This window comes from Protopterus annectens, chromosome 5.part0 (genome assembly GCF_019279795.1).
Source record: "Protopterus annectens isolate FY-2018-M chromosome 5.part0, PAN1.0, whole genome shotgun sequence".
Lineage (NCBI taxonomy): Eukaryota > Metazoa > Chordata > Ceratodontiformes > Protopteridae > Protopterus > Protopterus annectens.
Genome location: NC_056735.1, coordinates 1,770,909,997 through 1,770,930,108, shown reverse-complemented (window position 1 = coordinate 1,770,930,108; position 20,112 = coordinate 1,770,909,997). Strand labels below are relative to the sequence as shown.

Sequence of the window (20,112 nt, the reverse complement as noted above, 5' to 3'; positions counted from 1 at the left end):
TTGCAGATTAGGCTAGTTAGGCTAATGGGTCTATAATTTTCCAGATCAGTGGACACTCCACCTTTGTGTAAAGGGATGACAGTGGCTGTCCTCCACTCAGCTGGGACAAAGATATTACTCTGGCTTTGGTTGACTAGCATGTCTAATGGTGCTGCAAGTTCATGCCCGAATTCATTTAGGATGCAGCCTGGGATGGTATCGGGTCCCATGCAGGCTGTATTATTTGCCTTTCAGAAGGCAGTGATTAACTGTTCCCTAGAGACAGGGGGTGGGGGCAAGTACTGGGGATGTCCTGATTTACTGATGGGAGGACAGAGGGGAGATGTTTTCACTGAATCTGTCAGACAGTAGATTGGCCACATCTACAGCATTTGTGTATGTGGTGTCCTTTACCACCAGTTCTGCACAGATCTGGGTGCTTCCTTTGAGACTGCGGACATATGTGAAGAAGGCCTTATGATTGTCTCTAGTAGATGTAGCCAATTTGGACTCAAAGCTGGCTTTAGAGGATTTCACTAGTGCTCTTATTTGCTTGCTCAGGCTAAGGAGAGATTGCTTCCAACTGGGCACCTGCTCCTTCTTGGTCCTGGACAGCAATTTTTTCCTTTTGTTATATAGTTTATTTATTGCAGATGTCCACCAGACAGGTTTATTCTTCCTTGCAGAGGATGATTTTGTCCTGTCACGTATTCCTGATTACATGTATCTGTATAAGTACTCGTATAGTACTTTGGTGTAGATTTGGACAATGGAGCCAGTTCCTACAGAGGGGGAGGGGGCTGTGAAGCTGTTTATACCATCCTTCAGGAGATTGTAATCAGCTTTGGAGAAGTTTTTTTGTTTGACTCTAGCTAGCAGGAGGTCAGGGGAGATGGTGATTTCGAAAGTGACCGCTTTATGGTCGGATCTTACCAGGGACGATGATACTGTAGGGGTGCTGCAGTGGTTACTCATGTTGGTTAATACCAAGTCCATGATATTATCACCTCTCGTGGGGGTATCGACTAGCTGTTCCAAGGCATTTGCATTGACAAATGTGAGGAATTTCTAGGTATTTGTGTTCTAGCATGAGTAGTTTTTCCAGTCTATGGTTGGGTAATTAAAGCCACCCAAGATCAGTGTAAAGGGTTGAATCTTGATAGATTTGAAGAGGTCCAGATAGGTGAAGTGGGCATCTTGAGTCAAATTTGGGGGCCTGTAGCTAGCTATGTTTTGAATAGGGGTCTTGTCAATGGTTAACTGCACCTGGAGTGCCTCCTGTGCATCATACTGTTTAACCAGCCTGCAGATGTGTGTGTATTTAAGGTGTATTGAAACTCTACCTCCTTTGACTTTGCTGATTGACATTTGATTACTGGGAAAGTCCAAATGGGTAGGGGTCCATTTTCTGTGAAGGCCCTGGAAGAAAAGCTCCAAAGTATTACAAAACATTTTAAGAACAGTAATTTTACAATCTTCAAAAATAATACAAAAAAACACCTAAATATAACAAATTAGACATAATATGAAAACATTGGTTAAGACTAGATACAAGTTATATAACTATATTTAGTAATATTTTTTCAGATTTATAGAGAAATTAAATATGTTAGTATAATGCAAACAAGAATTGCAATATGAAGTGAGATAAAAGGAAACTTATGTTATATTTGGAGAGAAAGCCACTGCGAGAAATTGGTAGAAGTAAGGAAGTGAGTGAGTGAGTGAAGAAGGGAGAGAGAAAGAAAGTGTAAGGTATGAATAGATACTTGTTCACATTCAGGGATACAGTTTGTCCTGATGTTGAACAAGAATAGTGCCAGCTTTTGGCTAGGAAGCCTTACAGAATGGTTTTAAAGTATTGGCTAGGAAGGCTTACAGAATGGTTTTAAAGTATAGAAGGGTGAGTATTAACCTGGTGGTTACAGATAAGGAATTCCAGGCCTTAGCAAGATGCTATGAGTGCAGGCAATGCCCAGCAAATTTGATAGGTTTGTGGACAGACAGGAGTTTTTGGTCACTGGATCATAATGATTGACTGGAGATATGGCTGTGTAGAATATTATTTAGTGCCAGTCAAGCAGATGGATGCTGGATAATTTTATAAGTGGTAAGAAGCTGTGTATATGCCAGTTGATGGGGTAGCTGTAACCAGTTTAGGCTTTTTAGAGCCATACAGGGTATTTGCTGCAAATTAACAACTTTAAAGTAAAGTAAAATCCACTGCTCAGCAAGCAAACGCTGTAGTTCAGTGAGGTAGATATAATGTAAGTCACAAAGGAAGCGGAGTACAGCAGAAGTAAGAACAAAACTCCAAATTTAATTCCAAGAATGTGCACTTATAACATACGGATGAGCGCTTTCACCATTACAGCTTCTTCAGATCCTTGTATAAAAGTCACAGTAGACCTCCCCTTATATAAGCAGCTCAATTAATCAATTAAAACAATTTAAACAATTAAAAGCAATGCTGGAGAATTTAAAGAACTCTCCCATATATAAACATGTTAATGTAAAGTAAGACAAAAATATATAAAACTTGCATAGTGACCTAAAACATGTAAATAAACATTCTGATAAGTTAATATTGATAAAATACATAATCAAGAACATATACAAATAAATGATAGTTCATTTTATGTGCCTGCGTTGTCTCAGCTTAGGTTTTATAGAAGCTCTATCATTCAACCCATGCCCCTATCAGCTTTCAAGCGAATGATCCAGTCAGTCTCCATAGATTCAGTAAGATTCATAGTATTACCACCCTCTTATTCACAACAATTATCTCTAGGACCGGAACAAGAAAGTATGATCATTGTCATTGGTGGTTATATGTTTTGCTAAGGCATTGTGTAAAGTGCCCTTTCTCATGTGGTAAATATGCTCTCTCATTCTATCCCTTAACGGCCGGTTAGTTTTACCAACATAGAAACTTGGGCATGCCTGACAAGTAGCTAAATACACCACATTAGGTGTCATACAATCTGCATCTGCCTTGATGGAGAAAATGGTGTGTAAATCCAGGTGTATAAACACCTCACTGCTATCAATAAATGAACAGAAGTTGCAGTGACCACAGGGTTTAGTGTGACCAGTGTTCTTCATAATCCTATCATGTCCGGGGTGACAAAGCAATCACTTTAGGTTGCTCTTATTCCGAAATAGGAAACTTGGTGTCTCCCCCACAATGCGTTTCAAGTCATCATCAACCAGGAGAATATCCCAATGTTTGCTAATAATTTCCTTTAACTGATATTGATCAGAAGTATACAGAGTAGAAAATTTAATAGATCTATTTAACATATGATCTCCAACGGTTTGATCTTGGACCCTGGGTCCAAAGTATGGTGCACCTGAAGTGGTGCGTGACATGTATGCTTCCTCCATGTATGGTATAATCTCATTATACTTGTATACCCGGGTCAGTAATCTATTTCTCAGATTGTCTAATTCTGAGATAAATCCCTGTTCAGTGGGGTTCAATCTCGAGGCTCTAATGTTCTGATGTTCCATTCCAAAGAACAAAAAGTTTCTGGCCGTGGATGGGTAACTGAACACCTTTCAGTTTTTGTGGAGAAACATCTGAGATGTGTATTGAATGACAATGTTACAGTCTTGAAGGATTCCAAGCAATTTTTGATCGATCTGTATGAATGTATTGGACACCATGATAGAATCTCTAGTTGTACTTTTGTGACTTTTGACATTCAATCCCTATTTACTGTAATACCTAATGATATAGGACTTGATTATGTGTTAAATTATCTGAAAGCACACAGTACTTACACTGCAGTATTGATAGACCTCATAGTTCATTTTTTAGAACTGGTCTTGGAGAACAACTTATTCGTGTTCCAAGACTAGATCTATAAACAGCGTGATAAGTAGCTATGGGCACTCCATGTGCAAATAGCTATGCCAACATGTTCCTTGCATATTGGGAGGAACATGTTTTTATTTAAGAATGCACTTTCTGTGAACATGTGGTGTTCTACAGAAGGTTTGTTGATGACCTTTTGTTCTTTGGAATGGAACATCAGAACAGCTGGAATCAATGCTATCCATTATGAATGATTTAACTACATTCCTTACTTTTACCATGAACTATTCCACACATAGAATTGATTTTTAGACCTATATATTGAGAGATTAACAGATGATATGATAAATCACGGGGGTCTATCGCAAGGCATGTTACTGCAATTCCTTGTTATTAAGGTCTAGTATGCACCCACAATTTGTTTTAAGAATATAATGAAAGGACAGGCCATTAGAGCCTCGAGATTGAACCCACTGAACAGGGATTTATCTCAGAATTAGACAATCTGAGAAATGATTACTGACCGGGATACAAGGATAATGAGATTATACCATACATGGAGGAAGCATACATGTCACGCACCACTTCAGGTGCACCATACTTTGGACCCAGGGTCCAAGATCAAACCGTTGGAGATCATATGTTAAATAGATCTATTAAATTTTCTACTCTGTATACTTCTGATCAATATCAGTTAAAGGAAATTATTAGCAAACATTGGGATATTCTCCTGGTTGATGATGACGATTGTGGGGGAGACACCAAGTTTCTATTTCAGAATAAGAGCAACCTAAAGCGATTGCTTTGTCACCCAGACATGATAGGATTATGAAGAACACTGGTCACACTAAACCCTGTGGTCACTGCAACTTCTGTTCATTTATTGATAGCAGTGAGGTGTTTATACACTGATTTACACCATTTTCTCCATCAAGGCAGATGCAGATTGTATGACACCTAATGTGGTGTATTTAGCTACTTTGTCAGGCATGCCGAGTTTCTATGTTGGTAAAACTAACGACGTTAAGGGATAGAATGAGAGAGCATATTTACCACATGAGAAAGGGCACTTTACACAATACCTTAGCAAAACATATAACCTCCAATGACAATGATCATACTTTCTTGTTCGGTCCTAGAGATAATTGTTGTGAATAAGAGGTGGTAATACTATGAATCTTACTGTATCTAAGGAGACTGACTGGATCATTCGTTTGAAAGCTGATAGGGGGCATGGGTTGAATGATAGAGCTTCTATAAAACCTAAGCTGAGACAACGCAGGCACATAAAATGAACTATCATTTACTTGTATATGTTCTTGATTATGTATTTTAACAGTATTAACTTATCAGAATGTTTATTTATATGTTTTTGAGTCACTATGCAAATTTTATATATTTTCGTCTTACTTTACATTAACATGTTTATATATGGGAGAGTTCTTTAAATTCTCCAGCATTGCTTTTAATTGTTTAAATTGTTTTAATTGATTAATTGAGCTGCTTATATAAGAGTCTACTGTGACTTTTATACAAGGATCTGAAGAAGCTGTAATGGAAAGCTCATCCATATAAGTGCACATTCTTGGAATTAAATTTGGAGTTTTGTTCTTACTTCTGCTGTACTCCGCTTCCTTGTGACTTACATTATATCTACCTCATGAACTACAGCGTTTGAATAATTGTCTCTAGTAGATGTAGCCAATTTGGACTCAAAGCTGGCTTTAGAGGATTTCACTAGTGCTCTTATTTGCTTGCTCAGGCTAAGGAGAGATTGCTTCCAACTGGGCACCTGCTCCTTCTTGGTCCTGGACAGCAATTTTTTCCTTTTGTTATATAGTTTATTTATTGCAGATGTCCACCAGACAGGTTTATTCTTCCTTGCAGAGGATGATTTTGTCCTGTCACGTATTCCTGATTCCATGTATCTGTATAAGTACTCGTATAGTACTTTGGTGTAGATATGGACAATGGTGCCAGTTCCTACAGAGGGGGAGGGGGCTGTGAAGCTGTTTATACCATCCTTCAGGAGATTGTAATCAGCTTTGGAGAAGTTTTTTTGTTTGACTCTAGCTAGCAGGAGGTCAGGGGAGATGGTGATTTCAAAAATGACCGCTTTATGGTCGGATCTTACCAGGGACGATGATACTGTAGGGGTGCTGCAGTGGTTACTCATGTTGGTTAATACCAAGTCCATGATATTATCACCTCTCGTGGGGGTATTGACTAGCTGTTCCAAGGCATTTGCATTGACAAATGTGAGGAATTTCTAGGTATTTGTGTTCTAGCATGAGTAGTTTTTACAGTCTATGGTTGGGTAATTAAAGCCACCCAAGATCAGTGTAAAGGGTTGAATCTTGATAGATTTGAAGAGGTCCAGATAGGTGAAGTGGGCATCTTGAGTCAAATTTGGGGGCCTGTAGCTAGCTATGTTTTGAATAGGGGTCTTGTCAATGGTTAACTGCACCTGGAGTGCCTCCTGTGCATCATACTGTTTAACCAGCCTGGAGATGTGTGTGTATTTAAGGTGTATTGAAACTCCACCTCCTTTGGCTTTGCTGATTGACATTTGATTACTGGGAAAGTCCAAATGGGTAGGGGTCCATTTTCTGTGAAGGCCCTGGAAGAAAAGCTCCAAAGTATTACAAAACATTTTAAGAACAGTAATTTTACAATCTTCAAAAATAATACAAAAAACACCTAAATATAACAAATTAGACATAATATGAAAACATTGGTTAAGACTAGATACAAGTTATATAACTATATTTAGTAATATTTTTTCAGATTTATAGAGAAATTAAATATGTTAGTATAATGCAAACAAGAATTGCAATATGAAGTGAGATAAAAGGAAACTTATGTTATATTTGGAGAGAAAGCCACTACGAGAAATTGGTAGAAGTAAGGAAGTGAGTGAGTGAGTGAGTGAGTGAGTGAAGAAGGGAGAGAGAAAGAAAGTGTAAGGTATGAACAGGTACTTGTTCACATTCAGGGATACAGTTTGTCCTGATGTTGAACAAGAATAGTGCCAGCTTTTGGCTAGGAAGCCTTACAGAATGGTTTTAAAGTATTGGCTAGGAAGGCTTACAGAATGGTTTTAAAGTATAGAAGGGTGAGTATTAACCTGGTGGTTACGGATAAGGAATTCCAGGCCTTAGCAAGATGCTATGAGTGCTGGCAATGCCCAGCAAATTTGATAGGTTTGTGGACAGACAGGAGTTTTTGGTCACTGGATCATAATGATTGACTGGAGACATGGCTGTGTAGAATATTATTTAGTGCCAGTCAAGCAGATGGATGCTGGATAATTTTATAAGTGGTAAGAAGCTGTGTATATGCCAGTTGATGGGGTAGCTGTAACCAGTTTAGGCTTTTTAGAGCCATACAGGGTATTTGCTGCAAATTAACAACTTTGTTATATCATTGTTCCAAGTTCTGATTTTTGTGATTCTTGAAGGTTAGTAAGGATAGGAGCACCACAAAGAAGTGTGGGGAGAAGATAAGTAGTGGCAAGAATAGTTTTAGTTGTGTTGCTGAGAAATTGTTTGGCTCCTGTTATACAATTTTGTATATGCAGGTCAAATGTAAGCTTATCATCCACTATCACACCTAATAATTTGCTATGAGAGGTGACTTCTGTGGTGGTATTATCAAGAGAGAGGACTTTAAATTTTGTATTTTCATGAGAGAGGGGTTTGGGGAAAAAAAAGGTAGTTTAAGTTTTTTAGGGTTGAACATAAGTTGTGAGTTACAAGGCCATGCTTTGGTGGCTGTTAAAGCTTCCAGATTAATTTTTTGAGATGTACTGTGTTGTCAGATGTGCAAATAAGTGTGGTGCCATCTGCATTCTATATTAGGGAGGCATGTTGAGTAGATGTGTGGGGAGAGTTGGGGAGAGTCAAAGAGGAGTTGACCAACGGCAGAGCCTTGTGGTAGACCTGTGGTGACTGGGAGGTATGAAGAGACAGTAGAGTGACATTTTACTGAGTGATACCTATTGGATATGTAGCCTTTGAAGCATATAATGGTGGACTGAGAGAGACTTACTGAGGACATTTGAAGTAGACATTTGCTGTGACAAACTGTGTTAAAGGCTTTAGACAAGTCTAGAAATAAGGAAGAAATTAGTTTGCAATTATCTCTAGCTTTATTGACAGTATATATATATATATTGGTTAGAAGTGTAGTGTTAGCTCTATGGGAAGAACCAAAGCCATGTTGTGTGGGGGATAAGAGTCCTTCCTGCAGGAAATAGTTTAGCAATTTTTTTTGAATAATTTTTCAAGTATTTTGGAGAGGGGGTTATGATTGCTTTAGGTCTAAAGTTAGTAATGTCTGTTGAAGTTCCTCCTTTGAGCAGAAACAGAGAACATGGGATTCCTGTACTGACCTACTTATAAGTATTGAGACAGCCCAGGCGATGCTATTGGCTGCTATTTTAAGGTGCTCACGTGGAAGGTCATCAGGTGAAGTAGAACATGGTTTGAGTTTGTTTAAGAATAGTTTTATATAGGATATGGGCACAGGTTTGAAGGTGAAAGTAGATGTGGTGAGACATGTCTGTTGGGGGGGGGTTATGATTAGATGTTTTAGAATTCATGGTTAGATATGCTGAGTTGAATTATATTGTAGGTTTGAGTGGTGAGTTATTAAGAGAGGGTTTAGGGTTGAATTTTTCGCCAATATGTAAGATTTCTTTAATGAGTGTCCAGAACTTTTTAGGGCTATAGTTACTATTATTCTTAAAGTTTGTATAACATAGTTTTTATCTTCATTTATTTGTTTTTTAGTGTGATTGCAAAGTATTCTCAAGTTTTCAAAATATTGTGGTGTTTTATATTTTTGCCCTTCCTTCGGTCCTTTTTTTCTGTCTTGCATTAGCATTCTACTCTTTTTGGATAGCCTAATTGCATTATTTGTTTTTGTCTCTTCCAGGAGGTGCAAGGCTACTTAGGATATTCAAAAAAGTTGTAGTGAATTAATTTACATCATCATCTAAGGGGATAATTTTAAGGAAGTTCCTGTTAATAGATGATAGGCAAGTAATGAACATTTTCGGGTTAAAGTTGCAAGGGTTGCATGTTGTTTAATAAACATGCTGCTTAAGTGGATATGTGAGACGTCTGGTTGCATAGATTGGGAGATGATCACTGAAACAGGTAGGCATTGTACCCAAGGTGGTATACTTGCTACACTCTCATATTAGGATTCAGTCTAATAGGGAATTTGATGTCTTTTTATAATGTGTGAGGCTATTAATTAGTTGTGTGAAACCATCCATATAAATTCATGGTAGATGTAGGCGAGTTATTGTTTATGTCCAACCAATTGACATTCACATCACCTAGTAGTATTTTTTCTTGTGGAAATGTTACGGATATCCAATCTAGGATATCTTCCATTGTAGCTGTATTGTCACCAGGAGGGATGTAAAGGACAGTAATACATATTTGTTTATAATTGATTATTTAGGAAAGTAATAAGAAGCTCTGATAATTTGAATTTTGGTATTGGTTTGTTGTATTATTGTATTATAGTAATACCACCACCATTCCTCTTCATAAGTCATTACAGATGATATTATAGCTGGCAGGTATAATTTCTCAGTTGCTTAAGCTGGGTTTAAGCCAAGTTTCAGTTGCGGTGAGAATATCAGGCTTCTTTTGGATAATCCAGGCATGTAATTCTGCAGTTTGATTTATTACGCTTTTAACATTTATGTTAGGAAAAGTAAGATTACTGGGGTTGGGGTAGTGTGAGCAAGTGAATTGTCTTGGTGTTTATTCATTATGATAGGTGGGACCAGGATTAGGTTGAATGTTTCCTCCTAGAAAGATTTTAGTATATTGGGGAATTATTGATACTTATTTTTTTGTTTTTTTTGGAGAGTAATTTCCACTTATTTTTTTTTTTTAGTTCATCTTTCTCTACTGCTTGTGTCATTGAAGAATCATCCTACAGCCTTCTTACCCAGTGTCACAAGTGCATGCTGGGTCTACTAGCTACACTTGATCCCTGTGGACTTTCCCAAATTCTTGCTGGGGCCAGTCATGGAGCCTAAGGGTGTCCTAGGGATCTTGGTTATCACCATTTTGCATTTTTTTATTATGCCCCACCCATGACTCTCCCCTCCCAGCATGGTTGTGTGATTACACTTTGATGGGTGAGTATCAGTAGGGATGGTCAGCATATCATCCCATGTCTGCAGTACCTCATCCATACACACCAGACTTTACCCATCTTTAAGCTATGCTCTTCTTGATGCAGCATCCCCAGCATTCACTATGGATAGTGAAAGGGACCACCTGTGGAACTGCCAATCCCTCCCCTGCTGATTTATCAATTGCATAAGCTGCTAATCAAACCTGAGTTGAGTGGGACCTAGTCAGGGCTTATCCCTCTACACCACCAAAGTAGCTCATCTTTTTACCTCTGGTAGGACTGGGAAGATGTGTTTTGGCCTTCTCTGTATATGTCTGTATATGTCAACCTCATATGTTCATGTCTAGGTCTGATTAGTATTGTGTAGTACTCACAAACCAACTTGCTTTGTGAGATGGTAGCCTGATACTTACACCTCTCACAGAGTGAAACAACTTAAACTTCTCCTAGACTGAAACAACTTCCACCTCTCACAGACTGAAACAACTTCCACTGTAACAACTTACACCTCTCACAGTCTGAAACAACTTACACTGTAACAACTTACACCTCTCACAGACTGAAACAACATGCACCTCTCACAGACATAAACAACTTACACCTCTCACAGACTGAAACAACTTACACCTCTCACAGACTGAAACATTTCTGTCTATGAGCATTTGACAGTTGCTTCACTGCCTAGGAATACCAAGTGTTATGAAACTGGAAGCAGGAGAAACACAAACAGATCTATTCTCCATGTTAGCCAGGTTGTTCAGAGTCTTTCAAAGTTAAATGTTCCCAAGAATACAATAATAATAATACAGAACAATTCACAGCCTATTGTGGCTCAGAGCACTGCTAGTAGTAATAAGACAAATGTAAGGGACACCTAAGCACACCACTGCCTAACAGACAACTAAGTATACCAGTGACTCACAGACTTATGAAGAATGAATAGAGATGAGTAATACAGGAGTACCAATTTTAAATCAAATCACTTTCTTAAATGATAATTTTAGGATCACTTGTATCTATACAGTGCACATTGCAACCCCATCGCATGCAGTGCTGCACTGTGTGGAGATGGATGGCTTATAGCAAGACAGAACATCTTTGTAAAAGCTCAAAGAAGCACACTGGGCACTAGCAACAATTTAAAGGCCTAGAAATAACATGATTCCCCTCTCATCTCATGAGAATGAAAACAGCAAATATACTCACATCAAGATTACCTAAAAGCACAAAAAATAGCAATGAAGAGTTTTCACATTATACTCAGGAAAATAGTGAAATCCATTTATCCCAGACCTTGTAGAGCTTGTTATTGGTAGTTTGGTGAAGTTGAGTGAAAGGCACTCTGTAATCAGAAAATCTGGCCTGAGCTACCCTGCTTGCAGAGCTGTATATTTCCTAGTGCTATTATTCTACTGCCGATTTAGAGTGATGTTGTTCAGGATGATAAAAGTTAGTTGCAAAGATTGGAAGAATTTCTCTCTAGGGACTTCACTTTGCATTGTAAATCTACATCACTTTTGTTGCTAAGGAAAGGTTTGAGTTATTAATATGTCTAATATAATCTAGACTCCCTGTCCTACTTTTATTTTATATCCTGTAGTTTTTGTGTATGCTCAAAGTTCAGGAGCTTTGTTTTTCATTGTTTGTTTATGTCTTTGCACTAAGCAAATAATTTTATACAAACCTTGTTTGCGTATCTCTCAACAGTCCAGGTTTTTGCAGAATGTCCAAGATTTTTGGCTCAAATTCTTGGTCTGTTCCTCATAAAATTTGTATTTTTCTGGTAAATCACTGGGGTGATTTGAGGATTTAAGTCACTAAATAATGATATAAATTTGAGTTTCAGACTTCAAATACTTCATACATATCCCATTACTCTAGCAATTTTCTAAGTTTATAAGACCAATATTTAAAATATGTCCCTATTTTTGGGCCTCCCCCCCCCCATTTTGTCTGGCTTTGTCCAGATTTCTGGCAATAAGAGGTTGAGAGGTATGCATGTTTACTGAACTGGAAAGCTAATCTGCATTTGCTGATCAATAGTTATAATGGTTTAGTTATCAGCATCACTTTCATTTAACTTAAGACAGTGACACTTCCAAGGTTGGAAAAATGCATTTTTATTTTCAGATAGAGATAAGCTCCGTACACATCCGACATGGGTTGGGGGTAAGTGTCCCCACTCACAAGCACTTCGAGAAAGTGGAGAAACGGAGTAAAATCATAAAACACTCCTGCCCTTTCTTTTATGACTGCAGTAGCAGTCAAACCAATCTAAAGACCTTCCAGTGATGATATCCGGAGCATAGATTCATTGGATATCAACAAGCAATAGGTTTCTCTATTTACTGTCCTAGTAAAGGATTGAACTGTCATGCGGTTGTTAAATGTATAGCAGTTTATTTTCATTGTTCATTGCCTCAGTGATCTACATGCTTTAATAAGGGAAAGTTTATCTGGATCCAGTTTCTATGTGAATACTGAAGGGACATTTTTCTGACTACAAAGATGTAGCTAATGTAGATAGAAGGGGTTGTAAAACCTGCTTTTTTATCACCAAATTCTGATGACAACTCATATTGAAGGTATAAAACTAGATATTCTGTTGTAACTATTGATGCTGCTGCGCAAAGCTTTGCCTAATTCTTACTTTTTATCATTTAAGATGTTGCATATATGGAGTTATATGGAGAAGTCCTAAATTGTGTAAATTATCTTTTAAGAGCATTCTATTATTTTTTTAATCTGTGTTTGCATAACCAGTTCTGACTTGTCCTGTTCTGTAATTTTAATGTGGCATCTGACTTTGTTGACCAAGATTTATTTTAATGAAAACACCATATGCAACGAGTAGTTGCCCAACTTCAAATTTCTTAAAGTTATGACTAGATAGATGCATGCATACATTCACTTTTCCAGCTTGCAGAACTACTTAAAGTGGAAATGAACATTTTTATTCTATGCAGTTCAGTTCAGATTCATCAATGACTTTGGAAATGTTATAAATGATTGCTCTGGGATATTCATTTCAAGGTACTGGTATAGTCCATCTTGTTTAGACTGTCCCTCAATATTAGGTATAACAATCATAGTGTTACATGTGTAATCTCCAAACTTACCAAACATCCATTTAATTAATACCAAATACCCCCTTATGAAAAGTATGGAGAAAGGTAAGTGGGGGCCACCAGACCACTAGACACCCAAAAGATTTCCAAGCAAAAAAAAGCAAACACTGTAATACTGGCTATACTATAAATTCCACCTCATCTAGACACTGATGCCAGAATATCTGTTTATTTAAGAATTCTGTAACTGTTTTGATCATTGTGTCAGTAATTTTAAATTGAGAGGTCTGGTATACAAAGATGTCATTCTGGCTGTTGCCTTCACATATTCTTTTTCTTTGGCTAGTTACCTTTGTTTATGTAATAGAAGAAGGATAGGAACCAGTTTTGGAGACCCCAGCCGGGATTGACATGTATGTGCAGGATTTTGGCTAGGTGAACAATGTCATCGTGGTACAAAGCAATCCTCAGTCAAGGGATTTGACTGTTTCAGACAGTTATCTAGGGAACTTGGTTATCATTCATTTCTAAATGGTGCAACCTCTGCATCACTGACTCCTTATAAGGTACTCAGTTTAAAAGTAAAAGTTTGCAGACGACACATTTGTGGTTGTTTCACTTTTATTAGTTACTGGTTTGCCAGCATGTTTTATTAGGGTTTGATGTGTGTGTCTTTGGAGTTTTTAAACATGAAATTCACATCAACCCACATACAAAATGCGTTATTATTTTTGTCTAGCTGTGAATATTGATGTATTGTTTATAATAAAGAGATGGATGGATGACTACTCCTATCTACACATTTTTGCAGCCATTCTATTATAAGGTGTCACAGATGAAGTAGAATTATTTTGTGTGTGTGTGTGTGTGTGTGTGTGTGTGTGTGTGTGTGTGTGTGTGTGTGTGTGTGTGTGTGTGTGTGTGTGTGTGTGTGTGTGGTGGAAGGGCTTTCTGTTTTGGATCCATATTTGAAGTGACACAGGTTTGCAGCTGAGTTAGTAACACCTTTGGCTATATTCAAATTAAAGGGACAGATTGTAGCCCTTTGTCATTTATTATACACTTGGAGATCTGAAATTACTTCTGCAACAGTTCAGTGACCTCATTATTGCCTCTTTATCAATAGCTATTTCACATGTGTATGCTCAGGCTGTTTCCTTGCTGACTTAATAAAAAAGATGTTCCAATGAATTTGATTTACAACTGATTATAGCCACTTATGACTTAGTCCAACCACCACTTGGTTCACTGCAGTGTACAGTTAGCAAGATGACCTGATTCTGAACTACTAAGATGGAGAAACTTTAATATTTATTAATGTCTAGTGATCCTACTTTGATAAGCTAAATCTTATGCAGGTCTCATACAAGTAGTACTGGCCAGCTTCATGTTAATTGTAATGAATCTTTTGTGAGGCTTTGGATAATGTTGCCATATTTACGGTATATGCCATCAGTAATGGGAAGTGTTAACCGTGATATACAGGTGATATTTGAGAGTCCCAGGTAGAGAGGAGGAAGAAGTCATACATCAACAGAGAAAGACTCGCATGCTTGAGGACAGGTAAGCTTAAGCTGGACAAACATTACATTTTTACTATTTATAGGGCACTCATAACATGGCAGCATTGTTCCCCCAATCTCACAGCCTCTTTAACAGAGAGAAAGAGAGAAAAGCTTTACATTATCTATTGGTAATTATTCTTTCTCCCAGTTGCTGTAACCTTTGAGTAACAATAATAAGGCAAATAGTATATGTTACAGTTAATCCCCGGTAAAAACAAATTATTTTACCTTCTTATGTTGGCTTCTCTTTTGCATAAGCTCAGTTGCAGGTATTTGGAATTTGTATGTGCTGAAGCTTGTTCAACATCAGTAACTGGAGATGAGTTTTGTCTTATGAACTTAGATGAGTCAAGAAGATATACTGGAACTCATACACTGAGATACGTAAAATGCTTATTTACTTGGGCCCACTGTTTCCAATCAAACTCTCTAAACACTAAGGTTGAGTTAATGGATGCTATTTTACTGCCCTCCATATCCTGATATCTTATATCTATCATACCACAAGTGGGAAATCAGCTGAAGTCTGTATCAAAAGACAGGGAATCCTACTGCGAGTCTCATCAAGGAACAGGCAGTTAGGAGTCAAGTGTCAGCTGCTATGAAAACACCTTTATTTGTCATGTAGGGATCATCAAGTGGATGAGCCAACTTCTATCATCTGGGGTTGTGGATGGAGCAACATCTATCATCTGGGGTTTCTCTACACTGTTTATGCTCTGATTTCAACTGCTGTACTGACATATATCTTGGTTTGTCAGATACTTCCCTTAGCGGAGTTCAACCAGTGTAGGACTCGGAAGATATGTTTGGCAATGGCATCTTTAAACACAGCCATATAATATCTGTGGAGCAGAGCTGGTACTGTCTTCTGGTTTTCTAAAGACATAAATATAAGGTGCTAAAGCTAACACACTCTGCCCTGTATAACTCATGGGTCACTATGTACCAGTCAAAAGGCCTTCATTCTTCTGATAAAGGACTAGTGGAGATTCCAAGGATGTGCTTAAAAATGCTAGTTATTATTTTTCTAACTTCTAAGTTCTACACCTATGATATTAAATACACGGTTAGATTAAACTTAGTCCTAAGACTTGCTGTGCTGTTTCTATATGTCCTTAAAAAAAAAAAATATATATATATATATATATATATATATATATATTTTTTTTTTTTTTTTTTTTTTTGCTCAGGTCTTGCTTTTGGCAAGATTGCGGATTAGTGCTTTACTCAGAAATTCAGGCTGCTGTAGTTTACATTTTTTATTGTTAGGTATGTTATTATTTACTACATAGAGGGTTATAATTAAGCAACATATAATAACCAGCTTATGCTTTCACAGAACTGATCATGAAACAAAACTCAAATAGATACAACAAATAAATTCTGAGTTGGACACAGATGTACTATGTTGAAAAAGTAAAACCATCTCTGAAAACTATAGACAGGAGATGACTGTAATATGAAACATAAAGCAGTATAACAGTACAAGCTTTTGCACTAGTGACATTACTTCATTCAATGGACAAAGATCAAGCAAGGCAAGAGAAGGCGTTATGGACTAATTAATGGAATGTTTCTTCCCCAAGACTATTGCGGTCCAGTTTGTTAATTTTTAGACCACAATTTAATGAGCACAGAGAGAAACAAGCATGGAATATCATAATTGCCTCCATTTAGTAGTCTGCAAGACTGAAGTCACTTTACCTGACTATATTGCAGACCCTTTTCAAAGTTTCCATAAAGTTAATCTCTGTCTAGCTAACTTTAGCTCATCACCAGATGCATTCTGCTAATGTTTGTTGTTAATTTTCTGATGTTGCTCTGTTCTTGTCACTGGTCTTTCAACACACACAGTTATAAATTTATAATGACTACATATTACCAGTAATGCTGTGTCTCCAGTATGTTTAATCTAACTTGCTTTGGTTCTCTTCTTTTTTCCCCTTCCTTATAAATCAGTTCATCACACTTATTTACTAATGGAGCACCGGATCAATCAATGTCTGTCTGCTGTTAGTCTGTTCCAATGTGTTCCATATTTCCTATATGTTTGTGTCATTGTATCTGAACTGGTTCTGTTCCATATACCACATCAGCTCACTCACTCAGAGGTCTCGTATAACAACAATGCGGCCCTCTGTTCTCTTCTATTAGTTTCCCACTTCATCTCATTTCTTCTCCATCTGCACATCTATATTATAAACTGCAATATGTTTTAAAATGAATTTTGTGACCTCATAGCTCACTTTATAATAATTTTGTAATCACTTTTATATTTTAAATAATTTTAAAAATGTCACACACTGAACACCCTGAACTATATTAATATGTGCTTCTCACCGTAGTCTTACATTTAACAAATCTACTGGTAGGCTTTCCTACGTCTTGTAATCATTATTTGAAAAATCTCTTCTCTTTCCTTTATAGCAACCTGTGAAATTGGGCCACGTTTGTGCACTATTCTTGCTCATCAAGTTCAAAGTCAAATTTCCACATCCCTAGATTATAAATAATGAACTGACATAAATGTGTTTTGCTTAGTTTTATTTTTAGCACTGTTAGGAATAAAAATACTGATATAATTTCTGTTTATTTGCATCTCATAAATGTGGTTGACAAATTACTTATTAAATTACATCTGGTCAAACAGGAGCCACTGAAACATGAACTCACCAAAATAACAAGTTGACAGATGATATTCAATAATATATCTCAATCTAAAATATGAAAAGCTGGGGGGGGGGTCTTTGCTCCTCAACACCATAATCTATAACACTGCAAGTGAAAGGTCACACAATTATGGGAGGGGAGCTTGTACTGCATAATGCTGTAATGTATAACAGCTTTCATTACAGGTTAGTCCTGGCAATGTAATAGTTAAACTTGAAGAGTAGAGGGATGCAAATTAGCCTTGTACTCCTACATAGCTTGACTAGTAGTTTGGCTGCACTTCCTTTGTTGTGCAATGCTAATCTGCAGTTTTCATTTCTCTTTCTCATTTGTTTTGTAGCACAAAAACTCTCTCTTTATTGTAAAGTCACTGACAAATACACGATCAGTCACCACTTGAAGATATATGTGTCAGCCTCAGTGACAAATACACGACCTGCCATTGGTTGAGGATATATGTGGCACCTTCAAATACCTTTTTGGCACATCTCCTGTAGAGCACTAGTCTGCTCCTTGTTACAGAGTGACAAAATCCTGACAGCAAGTCAGGAAACCAGAGTTCATTTTTCGCTGATGTGCATGTTAGAGTCTGGAAGTGGGTTAGTGATAAGCCTATGCTCGCTCATATTCTTTAGGAGTAGAGAGGGCGATAATGTGCAGGTGAGGCCAGAACCATTTTTGAGGGCCTGATGAAGACTACAATATCAGAACAGCAGCCAACTCAAGTCTGGGGGGTGGATATGTGTCTAGACAGAGTCACGCTCACAGATAATGCCTCATTATAGGTAGGCCTATGGCTGATAGACAGAGTCACGCTCACAGATAATGCCTCATTATAGGCAGGCCTATGGCTGAGATGCTAGCATGGACACAGTAGGGCTGTAACGCTAGGATGCAAAAACCCTACATCTGCAAGTGGTTATAGCAGCTTCTTGGACCCATATACTTCTGAAATCACACTTTTTATCAAGTCTAAGCCTGCTTATGGAACAATAGCCTTAGTGAGGAAATTAATCTGGTATGCATTTGCAAAAGGAATTGTGAGGATGAGACATCATGAAGATGCATGGGTTCTTGCATCATGAAGCAGAAGATCAACTCTCACTGCCATATAGTAACCACAGCAAATAAAAAGATACATAAATTTAACCAATATATATATATATATATATATATATATATATATATATATATATGTGTGTGTGTGTGTGTGTGTGTGTGTGTGTGTGTGTGTGCTCGTGTGTTATACATGAATTATCCCAGCACGTGTTTTATCATATGCTGAACCACTGGTGTTTTTCATTGGTGGATCAGTTTGTCATATTATGTAACAGTTGAAGTTCATTACATTGACCATTCAAGGGTGTTTGCCCTTTCTTAGAATCTGTGCTACCGTTGAGATAGTATATTTGATTTCTGGTGCTGTGGATGCAAAGACCCCCCCCCCATATTGGAGGGTGTGGGGGGCAAAGCATCCCAAATAAAAAATCTCTGTTAGTTTTACTTTTGGTATTCACAAATGTAACCTATTGGTTTATATTTCCAATTACTATTTTGTGATGATATTTGAGGCAATTAATAGTAATCTTCATTGAGTTTGGTGTTTTGTGTTTCATTCAAACCCATGAATGATTATTCAAAATAAACTCATATATTATATATATATATATATATATATATATATATATATATATATCTGTGTGTGTGTGTGTGTGTGTGTGTGCATAGATTGTTACACTAATGATACATGTTTGTTGCGATACTTAGAGATTGTATAGGATTATGAAGCAGCAGTTGCTACAGATATTACATTTTGATCTTTAATATTGACAGTACACATGAAGAATTCCTAATCATTATCATTTGCAAAAGTCTTCAGTAGGTAGGAAACAGTTTTAATCACTTTTGTCCTTATTTATGCTGGTTTGCTGCCTGATTCATCTATATGCTTTTAATAGATAGGTATATTCTATGCTACTTGAGATATTTAAAAAATGAGTTCTGAAGTGATAAAATATAGTTGCACAGGATATATAGTTCTGAGAGACCTAAAACTGTAATTCTAACTGTAAGTCGGTGGATTTATATATGCCATAATTTAGATATCAACTATTTACTTCCTTTAAATTATGACTCACTGAATGTTTCATATCAATTTTTCACAAGACAGCATTATTAAAGCTATGGGAAAATGCATCTTTTCATGTCAATACACATAATATTAAAATGTTTGTTACAAGTCACTTACAAAAATTAAATTCTGAGCAAAGTTTCATACATGCAAGTTTACAGAGCCCTTTAAAAATGAAATAATCTGCTTGTGTTATAAACCATAAAACTCCCACAGCTGAAATAACATTAAAGCTATACAAGGCAAGAAGTGTTCTATTTTCTGTCCAAGTGACCAATTTTATTTTTGCTACTTGTGTACACAAAGAAAGAGATGTAGTACCAGAATTCATTATTCTAATAAAGGCTCTTATCTGATAAATTGCTCTGATACAACACGTTCTATGAAGTATAGCCAAAGAGCTGGCTACTTTTCTTCAACTTACGTTTCACATAAAGTCGTCCAACCACCTCAGCATTTCCATGACTATTCCACACTTCGCAAATATAATTTCCCGAGTCTGCGGGCTGTGTGTTTTCAATTAGTAGTCCAACAACTGTCTGCCTAAATCTTGTATCTGGTTCCAGTGGCACAGTATTTTTCAGCCAACGATACTTGGGTGATGGGTATCCAGATGCCTTGCATGGTAACTCCACTCGCCCTCCAGCCATTGCTTTTCGATGTTCAAAGCTATCCAGAATGATGGGAGCTGAATCCACTCGAGCTGTAAAG

The 20,112-nt window shown here is 37.2% G+C and overlaps 1 protein-coding gene across 1 annotated transcript in view; it reads right to left on the bottom strand.

The window, feature by feature from the left end:
• Positions 1-20,112, bottom strand: part of DSCAM (DS cell adhesion molecule) — a 3,720,739-nt gene that overhangs the window by 2,010,268 nt on the left and 1,690,359 nt on the right. Inside the window, exon 5 of the mRNA XM_044071570.1 lies at positions 19,826-20,104. Within this exon, the coding sequence (XP_043927505.1) occupies positions 19,826-20,104 (279 nt within the window). The remainder of the gene's footprint in view (positions 1-19,825; positions 20,105-20,112) is intronic.